Genomic DNA, 27141 nt, shown 5'->3' on the forward strand with positions numbered 1-27141 from the left:
TTACTACAAAAAAAAAAAAATTCACAGTCTGTAAAAACAAACTGTTCATGTTTTGCTTTGTTTTTTTGTTTTTCATTTTGATTTTTATATAGCCATCATCATCCGAAATTATCATCATCCAAATTATCAGCCAGGAATCATTGTATGTGTGTGTGTTTGGCTTGAAAACTGATTTTTTTTTCCTGTTTTGTTTTGTTTTTCATTTTCGGCAAATCATCATCATCATCATCATTTAAATGATTGCTTTGTGTGTTTTTTTTTGTTGTCTCCCTGTTGTTTTCAATTGTTTTTCTTTCGAAAATTGCGAAAAACAAACAAATCATCAACATTTGATCAAAAAAGATTCTCATCATCAAAATTCTTTTTCCGAAAATTGCAAACAACTTCTACATCTTCTTCTTCTTTATCTGTTTCTGTTTTCGAAAGAATTCAAGTAGACAAAAAAAAGCCAGAAAATTTGTAAGTGTTTTTCATCATCATCATCATCATCATGGTTGGTGTGTTGATCTGTAGCAGCAAAATAAAAAAATTGGTGTGAGAAAATTTTTTTAAAAAAGAAAAACTTTTCTGAAATATCACAAGTGTCACACACATGTGTCCATCTGATCATCAGCAAAAATGTGTCACCATGCATGTGTCTAATTGCAAGTAAAAAAATTTCTTCAAATTTCGATTTTTTTTCGGTTCGTATCGTTTTTTGGTGACCATCAACAACATAGCACAGAGAAGTTAAATCATTGGGTGATGATAATAGTGGTGGTGGTGGTGGTCTGGATTTTTTTTTTGAAAGTTTCAATATTTTAAAAAGCTTCAACCAACCATCACCATCGATTTACAAGTGGTTTGATTTTTTTTTTTAACGGTGGCCACTTGAAATTCTTCGTAAAGCTTTTTTTTGACTTCGCTGTTTTGCTGTTGAACGAATTTTTTTACGAGTTTTTTTCTTTCCACCAAATCCAATTCCATATGTTCATTTTCATTTTCGTTTTTTGACATTTTTAAAAAAAAATTTCGAAGGTCCAGTAGTTTGGTGGAAAATAAATTGGAAAAAATCCAAAGATTTTTTTTCTTCATCCAATACTCGTCACACTTATAAGCCATTTGAAAGTTTTTTGTATTTTCCTGCAAATCAGAAAAACAAAATAATAATGTTATCATAACGATAAGACCAAAAAAAACCGAGTAAAAATCGATAAACGAATCTTTCGAAGTGATTTGTTGATAGCCAAGCCATTTTTTTGCATTCACCAATCAATCAATCAATCGAAAATTAGATTAATTTTATCAAAAATATTTTTCCGAAATTGATTTTGATCATAATATTATTATTAGAGCAAACGAAGAAAGAAGAAGTGTGAATGGCTTGTGTCGTTGTTTGTTTGTTCGATGATTTCGATGATGATGATGAACAATGAAAAGTTTTTGTTTTCCCAAAAACTTCTTAAATTAATTAATCGATTCTTTGATTGATTTTTACCGCAAAAACAAATATTATTATAGTGATTTCAATCATCAATATCATCATCATTTTGTTAATTAACCCTTGTTGTCTTTTATAGGATTTTGTCTGTTTGTTTTGCTGATTTTCTTGAAGAAATTCTTTTGACGAAAATCTTTTGAACCAACGAATCAAAGTCAAAAATGAATGCTTATCAATTACCATCATCATTTAATACTGGACCAGCTGGAACAGTTGGAACAATAACACCAACAACATCACCATTTAATTATTTTCAAACACAAAATAATCATCATCATCATCATTCTACATATGGTTTGGGGGTTGGTGGTGGTATTATTTCAACATCATCTTTATCATCATCATCATCACCACCACCACCACCATCATCCGCATTATCATATGATGGTAATCTACGTTCAGCAACAACAACAACAACAAATGATCATTTCAATCAACAACAACAACATAAAATGACAACAAATGGTCAATCACCATCCGCATCATTTATGTCGACAGCAACTTATTTTCCGCAACCGCATCATCATCATCATTTACATCAACCATTTACATTTGGTAATCATCATCATCAACAACAACAACAAAATCATCCACATCATTCGCATCATCAACTGCCAACCCATCATCATCATCATCATTCAATACAACAGCAACAACAATCAGCGACAATCAATGGAACCAATCCTTATTCACATAGTAAGTTCCTTGATCTATTTTTGTTTGGTTTTTTGCTAATTAATCAACTTAACTAATTAATTAATCAACTAAAATCCAAAAACCAAAACCAAAAGATCATTATAGCGCATATACAACAGCAACCAACAATAATAGCGGTTCAAATTCATCACCAACAAATATGGTACCAAGTTTGAATCATTTTGATTATAATTCTGGTACAAATATTAATGGTGGAACAACATCGACAACATCATCATCGGCAACTGCTGCTGCCGCTAGTTCATCATCATCATATCCGTATATTGGTTGTACGGGAAATTATCCAACATCATATTCACCATTTGCAACGCTGACATCATTACCACAACCATCATCATTATCATCACAGCATCAACAACAACAACAGAATCATCAAACATCGACATTAATATCTGCTGCTGTTGCTTCAACTGCTGCGGCAAGTAGCAATGAAAATGATGATAATAATAATGGTGGAATATCATCATCATCATATCAAACTAATTCAGAAACATATTTAACAAATTTATGTAACAATAATCGTATGAATGGTGATAATAATAATGATGGTAAATGTTGATCGATTGCATCCCTATTAGTGATTAATAAGGGTTAATTTAATTTCATTGCCTTTTTTGTTTAACACTTAGATCTATACACATTGAATGTTCATAAAAATGATTCCAATTTATCACCAATTCATTCATTACCACCAATAAAAAAAGGTAAATTTTTTTTGGTAATTTTTTGTTTTGTTTTTCGCAAATTTAATTCAAACATTACTTTAAATCTCTTCAAAGCCAAACGAACATCTCGTGGACGTCAATCAAGACGACAATCATCAATGTTAACAAACAACAACAACAACAGTCATCATCCAAATCAATCATTATCATCCGGATCACCATCACCTGAAAATAATATTGATCGTATATTCATTTGGTATATTGATGAAACAATTTTATCATATTTAAATGTTTCGGAATATAATCGTTTTTCTGGTTTTAATGTAAGTTTTGTTCAAAGTTTTTTTCAAAAATTTAATAAACAAAACAAGAATTTGAGAAAAAAATTTTTTTCCAAAACAAAGTTGACATTTGAAATTAATAATCATCGTCCTTATACTTATCTCGATGATTAATTTTGTTTGTCAGTGTTTTTTCGAGATAAGAAAATTTAACACTGTGTTACTTAATTTTTGTTTTTCTGTTTATCAGATCATCTGGATAGTTTTCATCATCATTAATTTTTCTCCAATGATAATGATTTTTAATTTGATTTTTTTGGTTTTCTTTTTTTCCCGAATCAGGATTCATTAACAGCATCATTATATAATGAAATATTCATTTTTATCAATAAATTTGCTGAAAAATATTTATTTCTATCCGATCTAAAGGTTTGTTTGTTGTTGTTGACAAAATTTTACTTGAAAATTTTCAACTTTTTATTTTAAAAACTTGTTTCTTTTGTCAAAAAAGGATATTGACCAATCACATATTGATGATTCGGCTGCCGATGATAATGGACAGGATTTAAGGTAAATAAATGAAGAAAATTTTAGTTGAAATTTTATTGATTTTTTGTTTTGCTTAACCCAAAACCAAACCATAGCAATTATAATTTTCATGCTGATGGTTTTAAAACATCCGTTTCATGTAATTCAATAATGTTAAATAATGGTGGTGGTGATTTACGACAAAAGATGGCGTTACGTTACAGAAAAATTAATGAAATTTATTCAAATTTTGGTGATAAAATTGATGGTAAAAATTTTGTAATTTTCTATTTCAAAAAAAAAAAAAAAAAAACAAAACTAATTACTAATATTACAAACATCATTAACATCTAATTAAAATTTTCAGTCTAATTAATTCTGACATGGATTTTTTTTTTTTGTTCGAAATTCATTATCATTATCGATGATGATGATGATGATGTAATTCAATTATCATTTTGATTATTCAAATTAATCAAATTCAAAGTTGATTAATTCAAATTCAGAGTTGATTAATTCATGTTAAAAATTTGATTTTTGATTTGATCAGATAATGAACGAAAGAAAACTGTGTCATCCAATCATAATCTTATTTAATCTTTATTCGTTTTATGTAAATTTTTTTTCATTTAATTTGAATTTTTTATTTTCATTTTACAAAAATTTCAAGAATTAATGGACAAAGATGATTACGAACAGCTTGAAGATCTGATTAAACGTTTTGATTTATTTAGTAAAAATTGGATACATTCAGCAATGAAAACATTATCATTTATTAAAACAAGGTCAGTGTTTTTGAGATTGAAATGAAAAACAAAATTTTAATTTTTCGATTTCAAAATGGAAAATGAAAATTTAGATCAAATTGTTTAAATGTTTTGATTTCATCATCACCATTAATCTATACATTGACAAAATTATTAATATTTCAATTGGGACCATATTTTTCAATTGGAAATATTTATAGCTGTTCAAAAACAAGTAAGTTTTTTGTTTCAAATTTTAAATTTTCGTCATCATTCCTTCATTGATTTCAACAAACATAGGCAAAGAACATACATTGAATCGTGTTTTGAATCGTTTTGGTTCAAATTGTACCTATATTGTTGTTGGTAAAGGTTCAGATGAACAACAATTATCACAAAAAGTAAGTGAAAAAATAAGAATTTTCCACATTTAAAATCCAAATCTTTTTCTTTCTTCAATTTCTAGCTTGAATTACCATTCTGGCCAATAAACGAACGTGAACATTTTGAATCATTATTGAATGCTATGCATTATATTTTGTGAAGAAAAAAAAACATCCAAACATCGAAACATCAAAATCAAAACACGTCTTGTCTGGGCAATGGATCAATCCGATAAAAATTTCAACAAATATTTTTCTCTAGTTTTTTTAGATGATCAAATGATTGATCAAAAATGATCGATCGATTGATTGAAAAATCAATTAATTCACAATATATTCCATTTTTTTTTCTTTCGTTTGTTTGTTTTTGTATTTTTCTTCGTTTGACTTTATTTTTTCTTGTTCACTTTTTTTAAAAAATCCAAACGTTGTTTTGTTGATTTGATTTGATTTAATTTTTCTTTCTCTCTGTGTGTGTGTGTGTGTGTGGAATCTAAATAAAAAAAGAAAAAGAAATTAACTTTGCAGAAAAAAAAAAACATTGATTTTGAATAAAACAAACAAACATTGATCGTCCTTGTAAAGATTTAAATAAAGATAATTGAATGATTACAACAACAACCATCATCGACCATCATCGACAGCCATTATCATAATAATAATGATTATCGACAGGTTCAATGTCAAAAGATCATGGTCAAAGAATTACGATCATAATCAACGAACGAACAACAACAGCAAATTCTTGGCTAATCAATGTTGTTGTTTGTTGCTTGTTGATTATTGAAAAACAAAAAACAAAAACAAAAAAACTTGATCAATAAAATCGGATGCAAGAAAAGGTCAGCCGCATCATTTCAGTCATTTTTTTCTTCGAAACTTAGATATGTGTGGAGAGACCAAGATAGAAAGAGAATTTTAAATGTTGAAGTTCAAAAATCTTTTATCTGATAAAGTGAGAGAGAGAATTTTCGGAAAAATTACTGGAGGCCAAAAACAAAAAACAAAAACTAAACTAAGCTAAACGCTCCTTTTTTTCTTTATCTCGAATAAGATGTTTAAGATGAATTAGACAACAACAACAACAAATGATGATCTTTTGCGCTCCAAAATATTCTCTAAACTTTTAAAACAAAAAACGAATGTAAACTGCCCACCACCACTGCTTAGAGATTGCTAAATGATGCATTTTGCTAAATGCTTTGCTTTGGTCTCTTTAAAAATACACAATTTTCTTTTTGCATCATCACGATGATGATGATGATGATGATGATGGTCTCGTGTTTGTGAAATTGGTAGCCATATAACAGCAACAGCAAACAGAAAATTTATTATATAATTTCTCCTTCAAAGAAAAGAAAAAAAAATGAGGCTTTAAAAAGTAAAAGTTATCGTTTCGTAAATTTCATTTATTCGGTTTGTCTGCCTGTGTGTGTGTTTGTGATGTTTAAGTTTTTTTTTTGAATTTCAAAAATAAAAGTTTCAATTCGTGATTTGTGTGTGTGATTTGTTGGCCGCATCATTTTGTTATCGCATAACATTATCATCATCATCAACATTAAACAACCAAACGAATATTATTATTATGGTCAACCATTATTGGTCAAAAAAAAACCTGAATAAAGTTTGTTGAATTTTTATTTTTATTTTTGTTTTCAAAATTTCAAATCAAAATCAATAATGCTTGGTGGATGATAATGAATGGCTTCTTGGCATCATCATCATGACTTTTTTTTCCAAATGACCCGTTGTTGTTGTTGTTGTTGTTAATCGATTTCGTCGTCGTTGTCGACATTACGTTACGTTTGATCATAGCAAAAAAATATATTAATTATATTCACATGACATGCATTTTGCTTCGTTTATATTTCCCCTAAATAAAAAAAAATGGTCATCAGCAATCGTAAATCATGTTTATCATCATGGATCATTGATCATCAGATCATCATCATCATTGAACAGGTCAAACCTGATGAATGAATGAATGCTGCGGTCGACTTGAATTTTTTCCCCTTTTTTTTCTGATTTAATTAATTAACATAAAAGGCAAACAGACAACTCGACAGGTGTTGGTTTGGATTTCCAAGGCCAACCTGATTTTGTTTTTCCTGTTTTTTTTCCAGGCTATCTGGTTTTGTTTTTGCTTCTGGTTTTTTTTTGTTTCTCCCATAAATTAAATTAACACAACCTGGTTCATTAATTAATTAATTAATTCAAGAAAAAATTAGATCAAACAAAAAAAAACACCATCATTTTGGTCACAAACATAGCGGAAATTTCACAGAGAAAAAATTTACGAGAAAGTTTTCAAATTTCCCAAAAAATATTCTCAAAAAATTTCAAAATTTTCAAAAATTCAAATAATGATTGCATGTTACGAACATCAAACGAAAAAAAACATGTTGCACAACAGCATGATTATCATTTTTGAAGAAAAAAAAATTCAAATTTAAAAATATTCTTTTAAATTTTCCAAAATGATTATAATCATCATCATGAATTGCGTGTAAATGGATAATCATCATCATCATCATCATTTTGCTTTTTTGTCATTGTCAACATCAAACAAACAAACAAACAAACAAGCAAACCATTTGATTTATTTGGCAATATTTTTTCGTTGACGTTGTGTAATTTTTATTTTCCATTTTTTTTTTTTCATTTTCATTTCAGTTTGACAATCAGTATTCTCATTGAAATAAATGGAAAAAGTAACAAACAACAACAACAAAAAAAAGCAAAAAGCAAAAAGCAAAATATGTTACAATAACGTGACTTTCGTTCGTTCGTTCAGTTTTGTTTCGTTCATTTTTTTTTGTTTGTTTCAGGATCAATGTAACTAACTAACTAACTAACTAGCTTCAAGAAATACACGCGTTACATTTACACACGCGCGTTTTTTCTGCATCATTCTCCTCCTGGCACTATAGTGTCCCCTTGGCAAGAAATAAATGAAAAAAAACCTTATTTTTTGCTTGCTTGTTGTTTGCTTGTAGATTTCAAGATATAATTTATTAAACATCTTTGTTGTTGTTGCTGTTGTTGAAAAGTTTACGAAGAAAAAAAAAATATGAAACATGACGCCCTACATAATAATAATTATTATTGAAAAAGTTTTTTCTCCCTCTCTCTCTCCCCCCTCTCTTTCACATTTCAACATCATTCCAATCCAATTGATTGATGGTCAAGGACTAAACTGATGATGATGATGATGATGATGATGATGGGGAGGTGTGGAGGCAATCAACAACAACAGAAAAAGAAGTTCAAATTATCAATTTTGACATTCGATAATGATGCTTATGATGATGGTGATTAGCTCAATTTGAAATTTGAAAAACCCAAAATCATCTATTTTGGTGTTTGAATCAAATCAATCAAATGAATTATGTTTATTAAAAAAAAAAAAAACATTAAGGATGTCATACCTGTTGTTTCTCGTTTTTTTTTTTTTTTTTTTGGTTAATTCTTATTGAAATTTTCTCTTTCGTTTTTTGTGAATGAAAAATTCAAAATTTTTTCCAAAATTTCAAAAAAGTTTGAAGAGAAAAATTTTTTTCTTTCAAAAAAAATCAAACAACCGTAACCAATTATTAACGGGTTCGGGTTGAATAAAGATTTTGTTTTGTTTTTTTTCTTAGCCAGATTTTGTTTTGTTGAAAACTTGATGATTGAATAATCAGAAGACAAAGAAGAATGAGAAGAAGACATTGAACAACAACAACAACAAAAAAAACTTCTTTACTCTTTGGCGCCAATGAATGATAATCATTGATTTTTCAAAAGAATGATGATGGTGGTGATCCAAATGTGATGATTTCATTTGATTTCTTGATAGAGAGATTGAGAGAGAGAAGAAGAAAGATCTTTTAGGTGAGAGCCAGACTTTTTGTTGTTGTTGTTGTTGCTACCGTTGTTTTTTCTCGGTTATCGTTCATTCGAGCGTCTGAAACAGGTCATCATTCAGATGATGATGATGATTGAGAACAAACAAAGAAAATGAATTGAAATAAATTTTTAACAAAAAAAAAAAAATTGCCGAATGAAATCAGCAAAAAACAAAACAAAACAATACATACCTGTATGTGTAGAAATAGACTATCGGTTGTTGTTGTTGTTTTTGTTGACGTTGTCATTGAGTAACCGAATCACAAAATACGTAATCATCATTATCGTTCGAAAAATTCTTTCTTCAAAGATTTCCACAACAAAAAAAAAAATTTGATTTTGATTTTGATTGAATAATTCCCGGAATGCCGGTTATGTTTTTTTGACTGTATGTGTGATTTCAAAATTGTTTTCCTGTATCATCCAACCAAACATTATCATGGCTATTCAAATCATTTATGCTGTTATTGTTGTTATGTGGATTATTTTGAAATTATCATCATCATCAACATATGATTATCGAATATCATCATCATTATCATCCATTACCATATTCAAATTGGTGATGATGATGATGATGATGATGATTATGATGATGATCGATTGTATCGTCCATCGTCCTTGATGATTGTTGATTTTTTTTTTGTCAAAAATCTATCACAATCTAATGATGATGATGATGATCATCATCATCTATCCTATTTATCTATCTATCTATATTTCAAAATAATTGAATTAACCTGTATTTTATTCATTTATAGTTTTTTTTGTGTTGTGTTATTCATGATGACTGATCAACAAATTTTTATTAAATTTTCATTTTCAAAACTTTGATTTTTCTTTTTTCCAAAAATGAAAACGAAATGATATTCGAACGCAAAACATTCGAATCTATTTCCACGATTTTTGCTTGTGTGTGTGTGCCATATATGTGTGTCCATCGAACAAACAAAACATTCGATTCTATTTCCACTTCAGACAATTCCGAAGAAAAATTGTGATCCAATGAAACTTTTATTTTTTTCTTAATTTTGTTGTTGTTTTATGACTCAATCAAAGTAAAATATATTTGTTTTTTTTATTTCAAAATTTTAATGATAATATTGTTGTGCGTAGACTAGTATAGACTGAATTGCTTCATTTTCATTGATGATATTTTTTGCTCAACAAAAAAAAAGAGAAACAATGATGTGATATTACATCAATTGATCGAATAGAAAAAATCAAATCAAATCCAAAGTCGATGTCATAAAGATTACCTAAGAACAAAAACAAACAAACGAAACAAAAATGGTAAGCATTTTTTTCTTTTTTTTTGGTTGTTTTTTTTCGATATTTCGATTTCTTACAATCATACGAGATCGATACATGTTTGTTGTTGTTTTTTTACAACATCGACCATCATAAAAATATCACCAAAGAAAAGAAAACAAATCTGAATGATGATGAAAGTCAGAAATGTTTCTGAAATTTTTTCTTTCGAACAAACATTTTCAAGGACAGTTTTTTTTTTTGATCAGATCTTTGAAGATAATAAAATTTCTTTTCTTTTTTTTTGAAATTTTCATATTTTGTTTTGACAGTCGTCGAAAATATCGTCCAAGTTTTCAAAGTTGCAATTTTTTTTTGGTTGTAAAATTTTTAAAATTTTTATCACAAAATCTCGACGATAGATGGCAGTCACATATAATTCGTGTGTGTGTTTTTTTTTCTGAATGAAATTATTCCAAAAAATTTCAAATTATATGCCCAATTTTCTCTTTCTTTCTCGCTCTCTCACATTGTATATAATCATCATGAAAGAATTATGTCGATGATGATGATGAAGTGAAAATCATTTTTCATGTTTTTTGGATTATGATTATTATCCCCCCAACACTCCTATCTTATGAATAAAAGTGAATGAAAAAATTAAGTTTGAAACTTTTTCAGAAATTTTAAAATTTTTCTTTTCTTTGAATTGAAATCATTTTCTCGTTATCGATGTTGTTGTTGTTGTTGTTGTTTGCAACAATCACGAATTTCATATAATACCAAATAATTATGGTTTTTTTTTAAAAAAGTCTAAAATTTTTGTTTTTTTTTAATTTGTGAAAATCACATAAGCAATTCACTCAATCACACATCATGCTTATCTTTCAGATCGATCAGATAATGATGATCATGATTCGAATTATATCCCAAATCGAATCTATTCAGCCAAAATTTTCTCTTTCTTTAATTTCTTTTGAAAAATATGCCTTCAAGCCTTGTCTTTTTGTTAATTATTCCCTAATTTTTCAATTAATATAATCATCACCTTTTTTCTGCCTTTATAATCATCAATTATAATTTCATTAATTTGAATTTTGCAGAAAAAATTTCGTGAAAAAAAAATCAAATTTGTCTACGTTGATGATGTAGATAGCGAAAACAAAAAATTCTGACATTATCCTTTCTCTCTCTTTTTTTCCATCTTTCTCAAAAAAATTGACCACACAATAATCGATTGATTTATCTTTCTTATCGATCCATCCATCGATCGATTGATTGATTGACAATCCTTTCCTTTTTTTTATATTTTCGGTGTGTTCCTGGTTTAAACATTCTGACCATAATCAATAAAGTTTTTTTTTATTTATATTGATAAATAAACAAAACAGCAACAACGATGTTTACATCACATATCAATATATATCCATTTCTCTATTGAATCGATTTTGGTTTATGTGTCTATGTCTGTTTGTTTGTTTGTTTGTTTGGTGTTTGTTTCGGTTGTTTTGTGAAAATTGAAATCAGGAAATTGACAACAACAAAAAAAAAATGTTTTCTATGCAGAAAACAAAGAAAAAAAAATATTTTTTTTTTCCCCTTTGAAAACGTAAACATCTCAATGATTATATATCCTGTGTGTGTGTGTGTGTATTTTGATTATAAAGACACACACACACAGGATATATAATCATTTTTTTTTATTCTTTTCAAGTTTCTGTTGTTGCTGTTGTTGTTGTTCCAATTGAATACCAAATATGTTGTTGTTGTTGTTGTTATATATCGAAACTGTCAATCAAACCAAACCAAACAAACATGGTTTTTATTCCAAATTATAAATGGATCGGTTTGGCCATTATCATAATAATCATCATCATCATTTGCATTGAATCTTTTTTTAAAAATATGTTAATTATGTAATGTTTTTTTTCGTTTTCTCTGGTCAATCCATCAATGAATTTATCATCATTGATATAAATTTTAATTAATAATTTTTTTTAAAATTTTCCAATATAAATGATAATGATGATGATGTTTGTGTGTGGCCCTTTTTTTTTGTTGTTGTTGTTTCCTTCATCTTCTTCAAATGTTTACCAATCAAAATGACAATGGAAAAAAAAAGTTACATTATTTGGACATTGGTTTTTTTTTGGGGGGGAAGGAAAAAAAAGATTGAAAATTGAAATGAATGAAAAAAGATAAACAATTCAACATTGTGTGTCCAAGTTTCATTTTAGTTTCGGGGTTTTTTTTTGTCCGTTTCACTTTTTTTTTTTTTTTTTTTTTTTTGATTGATTGTCCTGTTTTTTTTATTCGGTTTTCTATTTGTATTTGTCCGATCAATCGATTGATTGATTGATTGATTGATCGATCATTTTGGACGATATTTTCGGGTTTGTTGTTGTTACTATTATTATTGTCATTTTTGTTTCTGTTGTTGCTTACTTCAATTGTACTCTTTAAAAATAAACATCCTTAAAATGATAATAAAAAAAAAAAGATGATGATAAACTCTAAACACGTTTTTCGTATATGTTTCGTTTTTTTTCGGAAGGAAGAAAGGAAAGAAAGAAAAATTAACAACAATGAATCCAAATGATGATAAAAAAAACAAAGTTTGTTTGTTTTGTTTGAATTTTTTTTTCTTAAATTTCAATTAAAAAAATTGAATTTGTTTTGTTTTTTTTTGTTGTCCCAATCTTCTATCTGATACACTTGTATCAATCAGGTTATTATATTGATTGATTTTTTTGTTTGCTTTTGAAAATGAAAAAGTCATTTGGCGCCAGGTGTGTTGGTTGTTGGTAATATATGGAAAATGCTTAATATGCATCGTCATTCGCATTTGATTTGACTTAGTTTTTTTCCCTTCAATTTTTTGTTTTGTTTTTGTTTTTGTTTTTGTTTTTGTTTTTGTTTTTGTTTTTGTTTTTGTTTTACCTTTACCTTTCCCATTTTTTTGTCTTTCCGAATTGAAATTGAATGAATGAATTTTTTCTTTTACACGAAACAAAATAATATTATAGTTAATTAGTTAATGATGATATAGACTTTATTTGACGTTTCCGGCTCTCTCTCTCTCTCTCTCTCCCTTTCTGTTTCTTCAACTTATTTTGAATTTTATGATCTGTATTGAGATCGATTGTCTATGATGATGATGATGATGAAGGTGGAAGCTATTTATCTATCACCATATCTATCACTTGACGCCATCATTACAAATCAAATTATCAGGTATTATATTATTGATTATTTTCAATAGATTGAATGAGAAAAAGAAAGAAAGAGAAGCCGCCTGTCTTTGTACATAATTTTTTTTTCGTATGATTTGAAGAAATTTTTTGTTGTTGTTGTTGATTACGTCATCATCATTATTAAATTATGATTTTTCTTTTTCGTTTGTTCATTTGTTGCCCCAATGTTGTACCAAATACAAAGTTTGAGAGTTTAAAAGTTTGTTATCGAATGAGAAAAAAAAATGTTGATGGTGGTGAATGGTGGTGGTGTTAAGAACACGGAAAAAAATAACATTTCAATCGATGACATTATCAATTATCACCTTTCATTTTTTTACTTTATCGATCAATTTTAATCAAAAAAAAAAAAAACTTTCCATTTTGATGAGGTTAATTTTTTTTTTCTTTCTTAGTTCATTTTCATTGATTTGAACTTGATCATTATCATCATCATCATCATCATCAGTTGTTCAGGTTCGAATCTCCTCCTTGTTCGTTCTTTTTGGTAGTTCCATTTCGGAATATCATCATCATCGTCCTCGATCGATGAATGATGAATCGGTTAAGATTTTTTCTTGTTTTAAATACCTAATTTATCAATATGAAATTTTGTTGCGAAACAAAATTAATTAATTTCTAAAACAACAATACACATACAATAGAGTAAATATGCGCAACAAGTTGATGATCGATTGATTGATTGATCGATCGATTTTGGCCAAATCAATCAATCAATCAAATCAAATTAAATTAATAATTTGACATCCATTTTTGATTCATAATCAGAAAAATTAGATTTAATAATTAAATTTTCGGCAAAATTGTTAAATTTATCATTATTATCGTGACAAACAATGAAATACGATGAAATGAATGTTAATTGTCAATTGTATGTCAATCATACGATAATTGATGGTTGATTTGTGTTATATATGTGAAACCTGAGAAAATGTTTTGAAATAAAATGAAAAAAATAGCTTTTTTTCATTATATTTCATTTCATTTTGTTGTTGTTGTTGATGATATTACCCGGATAACTTTATTCAATATGAAAAAACATTTTTCTTATCCCCTCAAAAAAAATCAATAAGATCAATGATCAATTTCCCCTCCCCTGCTCATGTATATCCAATAAGATTGGTTGTCACAATTTGTTGTTGTTGTTTGTCATAAATTACAGCAACAACAACAAATTTTCAATCATCAATTGTCATTCGAATTAGATGATCAGGGCATCTCGTGTTTATCAGACAACAACAAAAAAAAAATTTCTTCTTGTTCCAAAAGTAACAGAGAAAGAAAGAAAAGTTCATGTTCGTTAATATGTCACTCTTTAGTTTCGGATTTTTTTTCTGTGTTACATCCATAGTATGTGTGTGTGTGGGAGGAAAGAAGAAATCTTATTTACGAAAAAAAAATCTTGTTCTTCCGCGTGATCTAAACTTTTTTTTCTCAGTTAACTAGATAAAGCATGCGCATTTACCAAAACAAAACAACAAAAAAAAAGTGTTATGTAAACTTGTTAGTCGTTTTCAACAAGCTCTTTCTCTTTCTCTATGCGAAAACCAAATGGGATATTTATACTTTTTTTTCAATTGAATTTGAATTTGATTTTGAACCAAAACCGTACCGAAACCAAAAACAAACAAATAAACAAACAAAACAAACAGCTAGCCCAAAGAAAATCTTGTTCGGATGTCTTGTTGTTTCGTTTGAATTTCAGATTTAAAGATTTTTTTTCATTTATTAAAAGAGAGAATTTTGTGTAGAGAAAAATATATTTTCGTCAAGCATGAAATTACTGCAGCAAGCTTAAACAAAAAAAAACATGAATTTATGTTTTCGAACGAAAACAAAACGAAAAACAAAATTAGGTCACCTTTGAATTGAAAAATTTACTTTATTAAAAAAAGAGAGAGAATTGGAAAAGAGTAAGAAAAAAAATTTGATGAATCAAGAAAAGAGATTTTTTTTGAAACATCAAATCAAGTCACGTCATTTATGAATTTTTTTTAGATTTAAACAAAAAAAAAACGAAAGAAACTCCCAAAATTTTGGTTGGTTGGTCCACCAATCAACCAACCAACCTGTTAGATCGGTTAAGTTAGTGTTAGATTCTCAACATCAACAAAGATAACACATATATCTCATTTTTTTTTAATTTATCACATACACACACACACATAAACATAGACCACATTAGAAATCTTTCTCATTTTACATAAATGAAGAGAAAAGGAAGTAGGTAAAAAATTATTTTTCAGGTTAATTAATTAATTAATTAATCGATTTCGTTGATTATTTTGGATTATCTTTGGTTGATAATGATATTTCAATCCAAAAGAAAAAAAATACTCTCCTCTTTATTTTCAAACTCTTTTTTTCTGTTTTGTTTTATTTTTTTGATCATATCGATCCAAAAGAGAAACAAAACAAAAAGAAACATTAACTTTTTTTTGCGCGTAGTTTTAAACAACGACGACGACGAAAAATAAAATAGAAAAAACACGAGTTTTTTTTCTTCATAAGCATCTTATTATGGATGCCTTTATTGTCGTTGATGATGATGATGATGATAATATAAAGAGAAAAAAGAGAAAGTAAATGATGATGATGATGATGATGATGAAAAATAATAACAAGACGAATAAAAAAAAATAATAAAGAGCTAGCTAGATCAACAAGTGCTAAAGAATGTAAAGATTGATTGCGAGAAAATGAGAGAAAGTAAGATGCACAAACTACGAAGAAGAAGAAGAAGAAGAAGAAGAAAAAAAACCGAAACAAGATACAATATTTGGCGCCCAATTGACTATTTTTTTCATTTTCATTTTCGTCTCATTTTGTTGTTGTTGTTGTTGTTGTTGCTGCTGCTGCTAATATAGAAAGTAAAAACAACAACAACAAAGATGTTGTCGTAGTTTGTTTGTAGTCGTCGTTGTCATTTGTTTCTTAAGATCATTTCATTCATATTTTTTTTCAATGATCCAAATTTTCTGAATTTTTTTTCTTTTCTTTTCTGTTTGTCATTTTTGTGATTATTACCATCATCATTATGATGATTGAGTGAAAAGTGTTGAAATGTTTTGAAATAAAATGAAAAAAATGATCAATGAATGAATGAATGAATGAATGAATGATACAGGTGTGTGTTTTTGGTTTTTGAATATTTCAATGGTGATAATGATTTTTGTGTGCGTGTAATGTGTTTTGTTTTTGGTGAATATTTTTCCAATTAATCATGTTGTTGTTGTTGTTGTTGTTGTTTGTTATCAAATTCCTACATATTTGATAAATTATAAATAGAATGGCAACCGATATAATTTTATGGTCATTATAAAAAGCATTTTACCATACACCGATACACAAATGTGATGTTTTTTTCATTTATTATTTATTGTTGTAAATATCATCATTATCATCATCCGCATCCGTATTCAAATCATTATCATCATCATCATCATTAACATCCGCATCATTATAATGTAAACATCTCATTAAACAGGAATATTCCTTTAAATTGAATCCGTTAGAAAAAAAAATTAAAGAAATTTTGATGGTAGGTGGTCAGTGTGTTTATTGTGTGTGTGTCACATTTGGTGAATAACAGAAAAGTTTTCATTCAGTTTGTTTGTTCATTTGAAGGACATTATTATTTTGGAATATTTTCCAAAAATTTTTTTTTCCAAATGGATTTTTTTCATTATTATTTTTTTGATTGAAAAAAGCTATTGATGATTGACTGGCCTGTTGTAAGCAACAGCAACAGGTAATAAGTTTTTTTTTCAGTTTTGTTGTTTTGCTGCTTCAAAATAAGTTTACAGAAAAAAAAACTTCCTACTCTACACAATTTTTCATCATTTTCCATGATAATCATTTTGTTTGATATTGGGGGAAAAAAGAAAAGAAGAGATGTGCTTGTTCTGTTTTGAATCGACAAAATGATGTATGGATTTTTTTTTTTTTGGTCGGATGGAAAATTGATTCGCTTCTCATCATCATCATCATCATCATAATCATCAATGAAGGATATTTTTTTCATGAAGAGTTGAGTTTCAACAACAAAAATGAAATGAAAAACACATCACTCTTCGTGTGTGTGTGTGTGTGTGTGTAATATTAGATGGTTTTTTTTTCGTTGACATGTTTTTTTTTCTTCATTGATTGAAAATCGGTGACAATTTTCGTTTTTTGTTGTTGTTGCTGAGTTTATTCGAACGGAAATACTTGATCTGATTGTCCGGATATTCGCTTGATAGATCGTTGTTCATGAATTTTTTTTCGTACGAAACAAAATGAGAAAAACAAAAAATATTCAAGATCGAATCAAGTGAAATTCAGAAAACAAAATTTTCTTTGAAAACAAAATAACTAAATCACACCCACGCATCTAATCCATCATCAACATGGATGAATGACAAAATGTTTCATTTTCATTTGACTGAATGAATACAAACAAACTAGGAACTTGTCGCTTTCGTTTAAGTTTTGAAGATGAAATTTAATCTCTTTTTTTGAATCCATTTTTTTCTTGCTTTGTATCCGGTCGGTCAGTCGGTCGCACCCATGTAATAAACGGGAAATTTTTCGGAAATATTTTTTTATCATCAAAAAATGATGATGACGATTAATGTACGAAAAAAAACGACAAAATTTTTCTTTATTTCGTTTCATTGTAAGGATTTGATGATGATGATTATAGCCATACACATATTTTGTTGTGATTCTTATCATCATTCTCTTTGTTTTTTTTCTCGGACAAAATGTTGCTTATATTTAATCGATGATTATTAAAAAAAACAAAACGCGTGATAATCATCTTAACATCATAACATCACACACACAATAATAATAAACTTTTCGGAAATTTTATTCGTATGATTTTAATCTTCAAAATAAAGAAAAATTATTTGGAACAATTTTCTTCCCAGAAAGATTCTCAAACCTCGATCAAAAAAAGAACAACAACATGATCGTGCCTTTCACATCACATCATTTTTGTGATAATCCAGAAATTTTACAGAAGAAAAAAAAATTATTTGATAAAATCATTTTTCTGATTCCAAACTGATAATAATACTAATGTTTATATAAAACAAATCAAATATGATGATGATCATCATCATCATCATCATAAATCAAAAATCATAATAGACTTTTTATCTTTGAGAAAAACAAAACAAAAAGATTTTTGTTGTTTTTTCTTTTTTTGAAGACAAATGATGATAGATGACAAAAAAATCTTGCAAAGAAAAATGATTCTCTTCAAATCTTTTTTTTCCATTGGCCAATTGGTCAAAAGGCCGCCCAAGCAGAAATTTTCATGCTAAATACTGCCTATTTTCGTGCTAAAACACTAACTTTTTGCAAGCTCAAAATGTGCTAAAATCGATATGTTTTAGCAGTAAAATAGACAGTTTTTAGTCACCAAAGGCAAAAAAATAGTGCGTTTTTAGCATGTAAAATCGGAACTTTTGTCAGGGAACTTTCCCAATAAATTCCCCAAAATATTCTCATATTCCGTATATTCGCGCCGCACTTTTGCCAGGAAACTTTTCCATAGAAATGAAAAGAATTTCCGAAAACATTTTTATCTTCCGTAAATCCATATTACATTGGAATCATATATAATTCTTAGATACATAAAGATTTGAGATTTTTATTTAAAAAATTAATTCATGAATGATTGATTTTTGTTGCTTTCCCGATTGCCGGGAGCAAATGTTAAACAAATATTAATTAATTGTAAACAGCACAGTTTTACCAAAAAAGAATGATTATAATTATTGGTTACCCAGCATACTGTTGTGTTCTTTGCCAATATATCTTTTTCTTGAAAAGGGACTGCATCTTCTTCAGTTCTGGCTGAATCCACAAGTTTTCATCTTTTTTTTTTGGTATTTTCGGGAATTAAACTCAGCATATAATTGATAAAGGCGAGAAAACAAACCAGGGATTGAACCTTTAAATTTGATTGTCTCCAAATCTTTCAGCAACTCTCAAGCAGATTAGAATCTTAACCTAGGCATTTCGAGTTCTTCAATAATATCTTTGGGATTTTCAAAATTCATCGAAATCTATTGTTTGATGATGTTTCTTGCAAAAACTTGGGAGCTACAAAAAATTTTTATTATTATTTAGCAATTAGCGTTATCTTTCAATGAAACTGGAATGAATAAAGTTAAATAATTAAAAATTGTATTTTTATAATATAAATTTACACATTGAACAATACGGAAATTCGAATGGGTGGATGTTTGTTTGTCTCCACATTCACTGTTCGGTGAAATCTTGATTCCAATACGATTAGGATATTTGGCAAAATCCCCATGTCCTGATATAAATTGGACATTGTAATAATGTTGAATTTTAATAATGTTGAACAAAGAACAACACGTGGAACTGAGCCCATAACAAATGAATGAGTTTTAATATATGTTAAGCAAAAACTTTAAGTTTTTTCGAAAATCGAACAAATATAAACGATGACAAAATATGACTCAGAAAAATTTTAACTTGACGATTGAAAATAGCAATTTTTAGAAAATATTTAGCAATTTTTCAACCGCAAAAGCCATTTTGACCATTTTGTGCCTATTTTTTTCTTATTGCGTGCTTTTTTCTTGCTTAAGCAGAAAATAGCACGCAATTTTTTAAAAAATTTCTGCTTGGGCGTTTCATAGATTGTATCATATATGAGAAAAAAAAATTCATTGTAATTTTAATATGGAAACCCTATGTATGATGATGATGATGATGGTTATAATAATGTTTTTTTTTCCATTTTTCATCGTTGATATTATCATCATCATCATCATTCGTTGGTCAAAACGATTATAACCATGGTGATGATGATGATAACGATAATTAATTTTATTTATTTTCATTTTCCATTCTGTAATTTTATAAGATGTTTTTATCACTATTATTTTCATTCATATTTTCAAATTGTCATAGGTATTTGGAGAAAAACGTTATTTGGAACTGTGGAAAAAAAATGAGAAACTGTTTTCTTTTTCCCTTCATTCAAAAAATGATAATTGCTTGACTTGGATTCATTGTTGTTGTTGTTGTTGTTATGTGGTCAATCTTCATGAACAACAACAACCGAACTGCTGAACAAACTAAAACATATAATACAATGAGATATAGCCTCAACCTCAATTTGTTTTTTCTTATCATTTTTTGAATATACAATTCATAAATATAGATGTTGTTGTTGTTATTGTTTTAAAAAGAATGGATTCCAATTTTGTAATTTTTTTTTTACTTTTAAATTGAAACAAAACAAAACAAAAAAAAATTGAGAAAATTAATCGTTTTGTTTGTAAAACAGCAAAACAATAGATTTAACACTTTGTCCATATTGTAATTTTTTTTCTGTTTTGTTTAAAGGGCAACAATTTGTTGTTGTTGTTTTTTGAATAAAGAGAAACAACAATTTTTTGGAATAACAAATTAATTCATTATTGTTCGGCAAAAACATATATATGAATTTCTAATAAAACAAATTCATTGTATTCATTTCATTGCCATTCATTTGAATGTTCCTAAAACAATATATGCATGGATTTACATTTTCCATTTAAAAAATTTTTAATCAAATCGATCGATCAATCAAATTGAAAGATTCACATTTGAGATAACCAATTTTGTTCCGATTGAAGAAACAAAATATGTATCACACACACACACATGAATATCATTTGATGATAATCTTTTAAAGATAATCAATCTTTTGATTTCTTTCTCTATTTCTCCAGTTGATTTTTTGGCCATTTTTTTTCTTGAATAATAATAATAATAATAATAATGATCAATGACATGGTCAATATCTTATATGTCTGTGTCTGTATATATGACAGGTGATTACAGGTGTGTTACATAGACACACATGATGATGATGATGATTGTAGCAAATGATTTGGATCAAATCCAAATGGATCTAAATGGCAATAATAATAATAAAATTCTCAATTCAAATCTTATCAAAAAAAACAAAATAAATGAAAACTTGTTTCGCGCTTCAATTCGTTTTCCTGTCTTTTTATTTTTTTCTTTGACGATCTTTATATCTCTCTATATGTCCCGGTGGTGGTAAATATCGAATCATTGACGCGTGTTACCATTTTTCGTTTTTTTTTGCTTATTTTCTTCCAATGATTTCATCAGCTCAAAAAACGTTATTTCGTTTGATTTCATTTCATTTTTTTTCATTACTTTGATTTTGTCGACAAAAAAATAAAAAAATAAAATCACGACAACTTCCCGTGTAACACGAGTTGTATGGTTGTCAAAGAAAAAAAGGTGAAATTTTTTTTTAAAGAAAATTATTTCATTATGATTTTCTCTTTTTCTCGGTGAATGTTTTGGATATACTTGTGTAATATGGTGTGTGTGGAAATGAAATGATAATAATTTATTTTTTTTTCATTGCCAACCTTGTTTGGTTGGCCAGCTTCAATTAAGCTTGAATTTTTTTTAATTTATTATTTGAATTTTGTAAAATAATAATGTCATGGTGTAATTGAAATACGACACACAAATACGATCAGATTAATAATAATATGTGTGACATTTAAGAAAATTTCATTTTCATTTTTTATTCCAAATCTAACTAAGTTTGTTTTTTGCAAAATTTTTCTTTTTTGACAGTTTTTTTTCATCTGGCTTTGGATTTTGGCTATCGAATTGCAATTTTGGAATGAATTTTGAATGAATTTATTTTTTTCCACAAAAAAAACGAAAACAAAGATCAAAAAGTGTTCAAATCAAATCAAATCAATCGATAATCAATCAATTATTTCGTGATTTTTTTTTAAATTCTACAATTTTTTTACACATTTTTCTCATTCTGTCATGTTTGAATCTTATTTATTTTCCAAAACCAAAACGATTCGATCATCACCGATTACATCATCATTATTATCATCATCATCAACATTATCATTGCCATTAAAATCAACAACAAAATTAAAATCATTGACATTAATAAATGAACGAAAACGACGACGAAGATTGTTCAATAATTATCCACCACCACCACCACCACAACAACAAAAACAACATTCAACAAAAAGTGGACATCATAATAATAATGATGATGATGATAATAATACAAATATTGTGGATGGATATCGTAAAACAAAAGAACATTTCATTACAACCAACACCATCAACAACGATTTTATTCAAAAAAATTCCAATAATGATCGATTATTATCATCGATTATTGTTGCAAATAATCATCATTATCATCAAACCACCATCATTACCAATAATAAAACAACAACAACAAAAAGAAAATCTAGGATGGCATCATCATCTAGATCACCACCATCATCATCATCATCATCATTATTAACATCATCATTTTTATTATCAACAAATAATGGTCGAAATGAAAAATGGATTAAATTTAATCAAACAATTTGTTTTAGTTTACTAGTCTTTCATCTATTAGCAACAACAACATCATCAATTTTTTGTCTAACAATTTTAGATAAAACAACAACACCAACAACAACAGATTCCATTGCCAAGTATCCCGTAAGTAATTTTCAATTTAGAAAATGAAAATTTTAAAAGAAAACCCCTACCTATATAGACCATAGTGATTTTTCTAAATCAAATTTTCTATTGTTTCAAAAATTTTTTTTCGCTATGGGCGTCAGGTTTTTTTCTCTTTGACTTAAATTGATAAATGATTGATGATTGGATAAATTTTGGAAGAGAAAACATTGTCCATTGTTTTCTGAATTCAATTAAGATGAGACTTTTTCCTTAGACCAAAAATCAAAATTGAAATTTCAAAAAGTTTCAAAAATTTAAATTTTGTAACAAAAAATAACAAAGACGATTTGTCTGCCATCTGATGATGAACAATATAAATTGTAAAATTTAAACTTTTTTTGTTTCCGTTATTTTTTTTGTTTGTAATTCTCGTTTAGATTCATAAACACATGTCCAAACAAGATCTCCTTTCAGTGTTTTATGTCGACTCTCATGATAAAGGTAAGATTTTTTTTTTTTGGTTTTTTATTTGGCCACTAAAAAACGGATTTTGAAATAATTATTTAAATTTGAATTTGAATAGTGCCCGAATATGAATTATCCAATATTCGTTTGTTGACCAAAAGATCAATACAAGAACAAAATGATAATGATAATAATGATAATAATAATGATAATGGTGAACAACATCGACATGAAGTATATTTGAAAGCATTTGGAAGAAAAATGCGTCTAAAATTACAAGATAATAATGATTTTAATGAAAGAGTTAAAGATATGAAAGTGATTTTAGCTGAAACATCACGTAATGGTAAATTACAATATGTTGAAGATTTAACAGCTGCTGTAAGTTTTTCAAATTTTGATAATTTGTTCAATGAAATTTCATGAACTGTTTTTTGTTTGGAAAAAAAAGGATACAAAAAATGTTGGCACTAGTTTTCATGATAAAGACAATATGGCTGCAATAGTTCTTGATCATGATTCCAGAGGCAAAGTACGATTGGTAAGTTTTGTTTTTTGATATTTTTTGTTGAATAAATTAATAATTACGACTTTTTTGCACCGAAAAAACAAAATTTTTAATTAATTCGACCTCCATATGAATTAATTATCATTATATCAATGACCGCCATTCCATTTGAATGAAATTGTAATTCAAAAGCATGGAACAATTGGCAATGATCTTGTGATAAAACCTATACCTGAAACAATCGATAATCATAATAAATTATTCAATGAAATGGATAATAATGATAATGTTGTCGATACGGATAATAATAATAATAATGATGATGATGATGAAATGTTTTTAAATGATGATGATTTTAAACAATTTAAACGACAACAACATTTAAATCATAATAATCATAATGATTATGATGGTATTAATCATCCACAATCGATGGTAAATTCATCAAGAAAATTAACAAATGATAATATTCATATTATTTTTAAACGAAAATTACATCAAGATTATCCACAGCCGCCAACCGATTTCGGTAGGTTTTTTTTCTGGTTGTTGTTGTTGCTGAATTTAATTTTTTGTTTTGTTTTTTTTGTAGCCGTGTTAGAACAAGGTGATGAAACCAATGCCAATATATTATCACCACAATGGTTAGGTAGTTTTAATGAAACAATAATGAAACGAACGGCACGTCGAAAACGACAAGCACCCGGTACTGTTTGGCCAGAAGTATTATTGGTTGTTGATTATGATTCATTTATGTTACATGGTGCAACAAGTCGTGATGTGAAACGTTATTTTATTAGTTTTTGGAATGGTGTCGATCTTCGTTATAAATTATTGGCACATCCACAAATTCGTGTCAGTTTAGCCGGAATGATTGTTGCAAAGGTTTGTTACAATTTTTCAATTTAAAAAAATTGAAAAATTAATCCTTCAAACATTTAGGATCGAGATGCAACACCTTATTTGGAACGAAATCGTTTACGACCACCAAATGCTGATGCAGTTGATGCTGCCGGTGCATTAACCGATATGGGAAAATATCTTTATCGTGAAGATCGTCTACCAACATATGATATGGCCGTTGTTATTACTAAATTAGATATGTGTCGTCGACGTTACGAAGGTGGACGATGTAATCGTGGTACAGCTGGATTTGCCTATGTTGGTGGTGCTTGCGTTGTGAATAAACGTTTGGAAAAAGTGAATAGTGTGGCCATTATTGAAGATAGTGGTGGATATAGTGGAATAATTGTTGCTGCACATGAAGTTGGTCATTTGTAAGTAATGTTTTTCAATTTAATTTGAGTGTTACGTGTTTATGTTTGCTTCAATTCAATCGATCAAAATTTTTAACATCGTTTTTTTCTAACTTAGACTTGGCTGTGTACATGATGGTTCACCACCACCAAGCTATCTTGGTGGTCCTGGTGCTACACGATGTCCATGGGAAGATGGTTTTATTATGAGCGATCTACGTCATACTGAACGTGGTTTCCGTTGGTCAACCTGTAGTGTTGAACAATTTAAGCATTTTTTAAAGTCAGTATTATTATCTTGTTCTTGTTGTTGTTGTAGTTATTCTTATTTGATTTTATTTTTTTTTCCATCAAATCATCCATTAATGACAATAGTGGTGAGACGGCAACTTGTCTTTATAATTTTCCACATGAAAATCAATTATTACCACGAGTTTTACCTGGCTCAATGCTTTCATTGGATGAACAATGTAAACGAGATAGAGGAACAAATGCCTGTTTTGTATGTTTTTGATTGTTATTCTTTTTTAAATTTTTTCATTTGAATCATTTTTTTTCATTCAAAACTTTACAGAAAGATTCACGTGTTTGTGCACAATTGTTTTGTTTTGATAGTGCTTCTGGTTATTGTGTTTCATATCGTCCAGCTGCTGAAGGTTCATCATGTGGTGATGGCCAGGTAAATTATCTTATTGTTTTTGTTCAATATTTCAATCAATTTTATTAATTTTAGATTTGTCGAAATGGTAAATGTTTAGCTGAAATGGAAAATATAATACCAGATTATTCACATGTACAACAATCAATACGAGCAAAACCGGATAGAATATTATCACGTATTGATGCTGCACCATCACCACCATCACCAATGCATATACCTCCATTTCGACGATTTCCACGTCGTGATCCATTTTTTCATCATCGTCATAATAATAATAATTTCTTTCCACATGCAGCCGCATCCGAACAAATTGATATTGATGACAATAATGGCCACCACCAACACCAACAACAGCATTAACATCAACGATAATAATGATGCCAAAAATCTTTTCCATCAAGTTCCCCCTCGAAAACAAAAAAAAAAAAGAAAAAAAGAAAATAATTTCAAAAAAAAACACACTAAAAGATTTGTTGCTATTGTTGTTGTAATTGTAAATTTTCATTATAGATTTGCAATTATTTTAATTAATTATTATCATTATCTTGGCTGTGATAAATCCAAAAATATACAACAACAACAACAACTACAAATACAGAAAGTTTATTGTTATCAATGATCAGGATTCCATTATAATCAAATAAGATTATGTAAATTACATAGTAGTAGTCGAAAATCGCCACTAAAATTACACACGCCACAACATTCAACACCTGTGATACAGCGTGCATATAATTATAATTATCATCTAATCTATTTTATTATTATCATCATCATCATGATTATCATTTGCAAATAGATATCTCGGGGATTTTCAAATGGGGGAAAAAAACACTGACAAATTTACACAAGCACACACACATAAAATGTGGGAAGGGAGAATAAATAGTTAAAACTAAAACAAAATTTAATCAACAGAAAGCCATTAACCATGATTAATACTTGAATCCGGAAAATTCTTTTTTTTTTCCAGAATTCGAAGAAATGTATGTAATGCCATTTTAAAATAGTTTATTAACAGTAGTAATATAACAAACAAACACACATAATAATTTTATTAGATGTTAAAATAATTGATTCATTTTTACACACTTTTTACTTTTCATTCATTTGTATTATAGATGTTATTTTTTTTCAATGTTTCTAATTTTTTTTTTTTGTAAAATTAATTTCCAAATCTATTTTGATTATATATCCACAATTTTGATTTAAATTTTCCTGTTGTTGTTGTTGTTGTTGTTGTTGTAATTCTAGCTAATTTTGTTTGTTTCTTATATGTGTGGAACAGGTGTGTATTTTTGGCAGTAAAAATTCTTATTTTTTTCTGCTTTGTTTTTTGTTGTTGTTGTTGTTTTGTTTTGTTTATTGTTGTTACATCCAGGAATTGTATTTTTTTAAAATGTTTATTTCCGTTTTTCGTATATAAAAAAAATTTTTTTTTCATTCAATTCCATTCAATAATTTATATGTCGGCAATCATAATCATCATCAAAAGGATTACGGATTAAAATTATCATTAAACGTGCCCAATGAAAAAATTATCATCACCAATATCATCCATCC

The 27141-nt window shown here is 27.9% G+C and overlaps 2 protein-coding genes and 2 long non-coding RNA genes across 7 annotated transcripts; 2 read left to right on the forward strand and 2 right to left on the reverse strand.

The window, feature by feature from the left end:
- The first annotated feature begins 55 nt into the window (after positions 1–55).
- Positions 56–5371, forward strand: eya (eya transcriptional coactivator and phosphatase 2). Of its 4 annotated transcripts, none has more exons than XM_027342100.2 (12): positions 56–459; positions 1560–2176; positions 2272–2745; positions 2827–2901; positions 2977–3185; positions 3486–3572; positions 3655–3713; positions 3788–3939; positions 4342–4456; positions 4531–4652; positions 4718–4818; positions 4884–5371. In XM_027342100.2, exons 2-12 carry the CDS (start codon positions 1642–1644, stop codon positions 4959–4961), a joined length of 2007 nt encoding a protein of 668 aa, XP_027197901.2. In that variant the 5' UTR covers positions 56–459; positions 1560–1641; the 3' UTR covers positions 4962–5371. The 4 variants fall into 4 exon arrangements, with proteins under 4 accessions (XP_027197901.2, XP_027197905.2, XP_075678670.1 ...); XM_027342104.2 differs by lacking the exon at positions 56–459 and adding an exon at positions 504–644; XM_075822555.1 differs by lacking the exon at positions 56–459 and adding an exon at positions 508–683.
- Positions 5372–6212: 841 nt separating this feature from the next.
- On the reverse strand, positions 6213–8864 carry LOC142645680 (uncharacterized). The gene is made up of 2 exons (XR_012846753.1): positions 8229–8864; positions 6213–6988 (listed from the first exon to the last, which is right to left on the reverse strand). It is a non-coding gene; the product is annotated as an uncharacterized LOC142645680 (long non-coding RNA).
- Positions 8865–18814: 9950 nt separating this feature from the next.
- On the reverse strand, positions 18815–19913 carry LOC142645679 (uncharacterized). The gene is made up of 2 exons (XR_012846752.1): positions 19397–19913; positions 18815–19341 (listed from the first exon to the last, which is right to left on the reverse strand). It is a non-coding gene; the product is annotated as an uncharacterized LOC142645679 (long non-coding RNA).
- A 1945-nt stretch (positions 19914–21858) lies between these two features.
- Positions 21859–27026, forward strand: LOC113792229 (A disintegrin and metalloproteinase with thrombospondin motifs like). The gene is made up of 11 exons (XM_027342140.2): positions 21859–22724; positions 23126–23189; positions 23272–23534; positions 23605–23694; positions 23854–24190; positions 24254–24546; positions 24604–24938; positions 25036–25200; positions 25293–25419; positions 25492–25596; positions 25651–27026. Exons 1-11 carry the CDS (start codon positions 22035–22037, stop codon positions 25936–25938), a joined length of 2757 nt encoding a protein of 918 aa, XP_027197941.2. The 5' UTR covers positions 21859–22034; the 3' UTR covers positions 25939–27026.
- The last annotated feature ends 115 nt before the right edge of the window (positions 27027–27141 follow it).

The sequence above is a fragment of the Dermatophagoides pteronyssinus genome, unplaced genomic scaffold (assembly GCF_027571235.1).
Source record: "Dermatophagoides pteronyssinus isolate colony J.1.1.1.1 unplaced genomic scaffold, Derpt_VIB-CSIC_2022.12 sq0018, whole genome shotgun sequence".
In the NCBI taxonomy this organism is placed as follows: Eukaryota; Metazoa; Arthropoda; class Arachnida; order Sarcoptiformes; family Pyroglyphidae; genus Dermatophagoides; species Dermatophagoides pteronyssinus.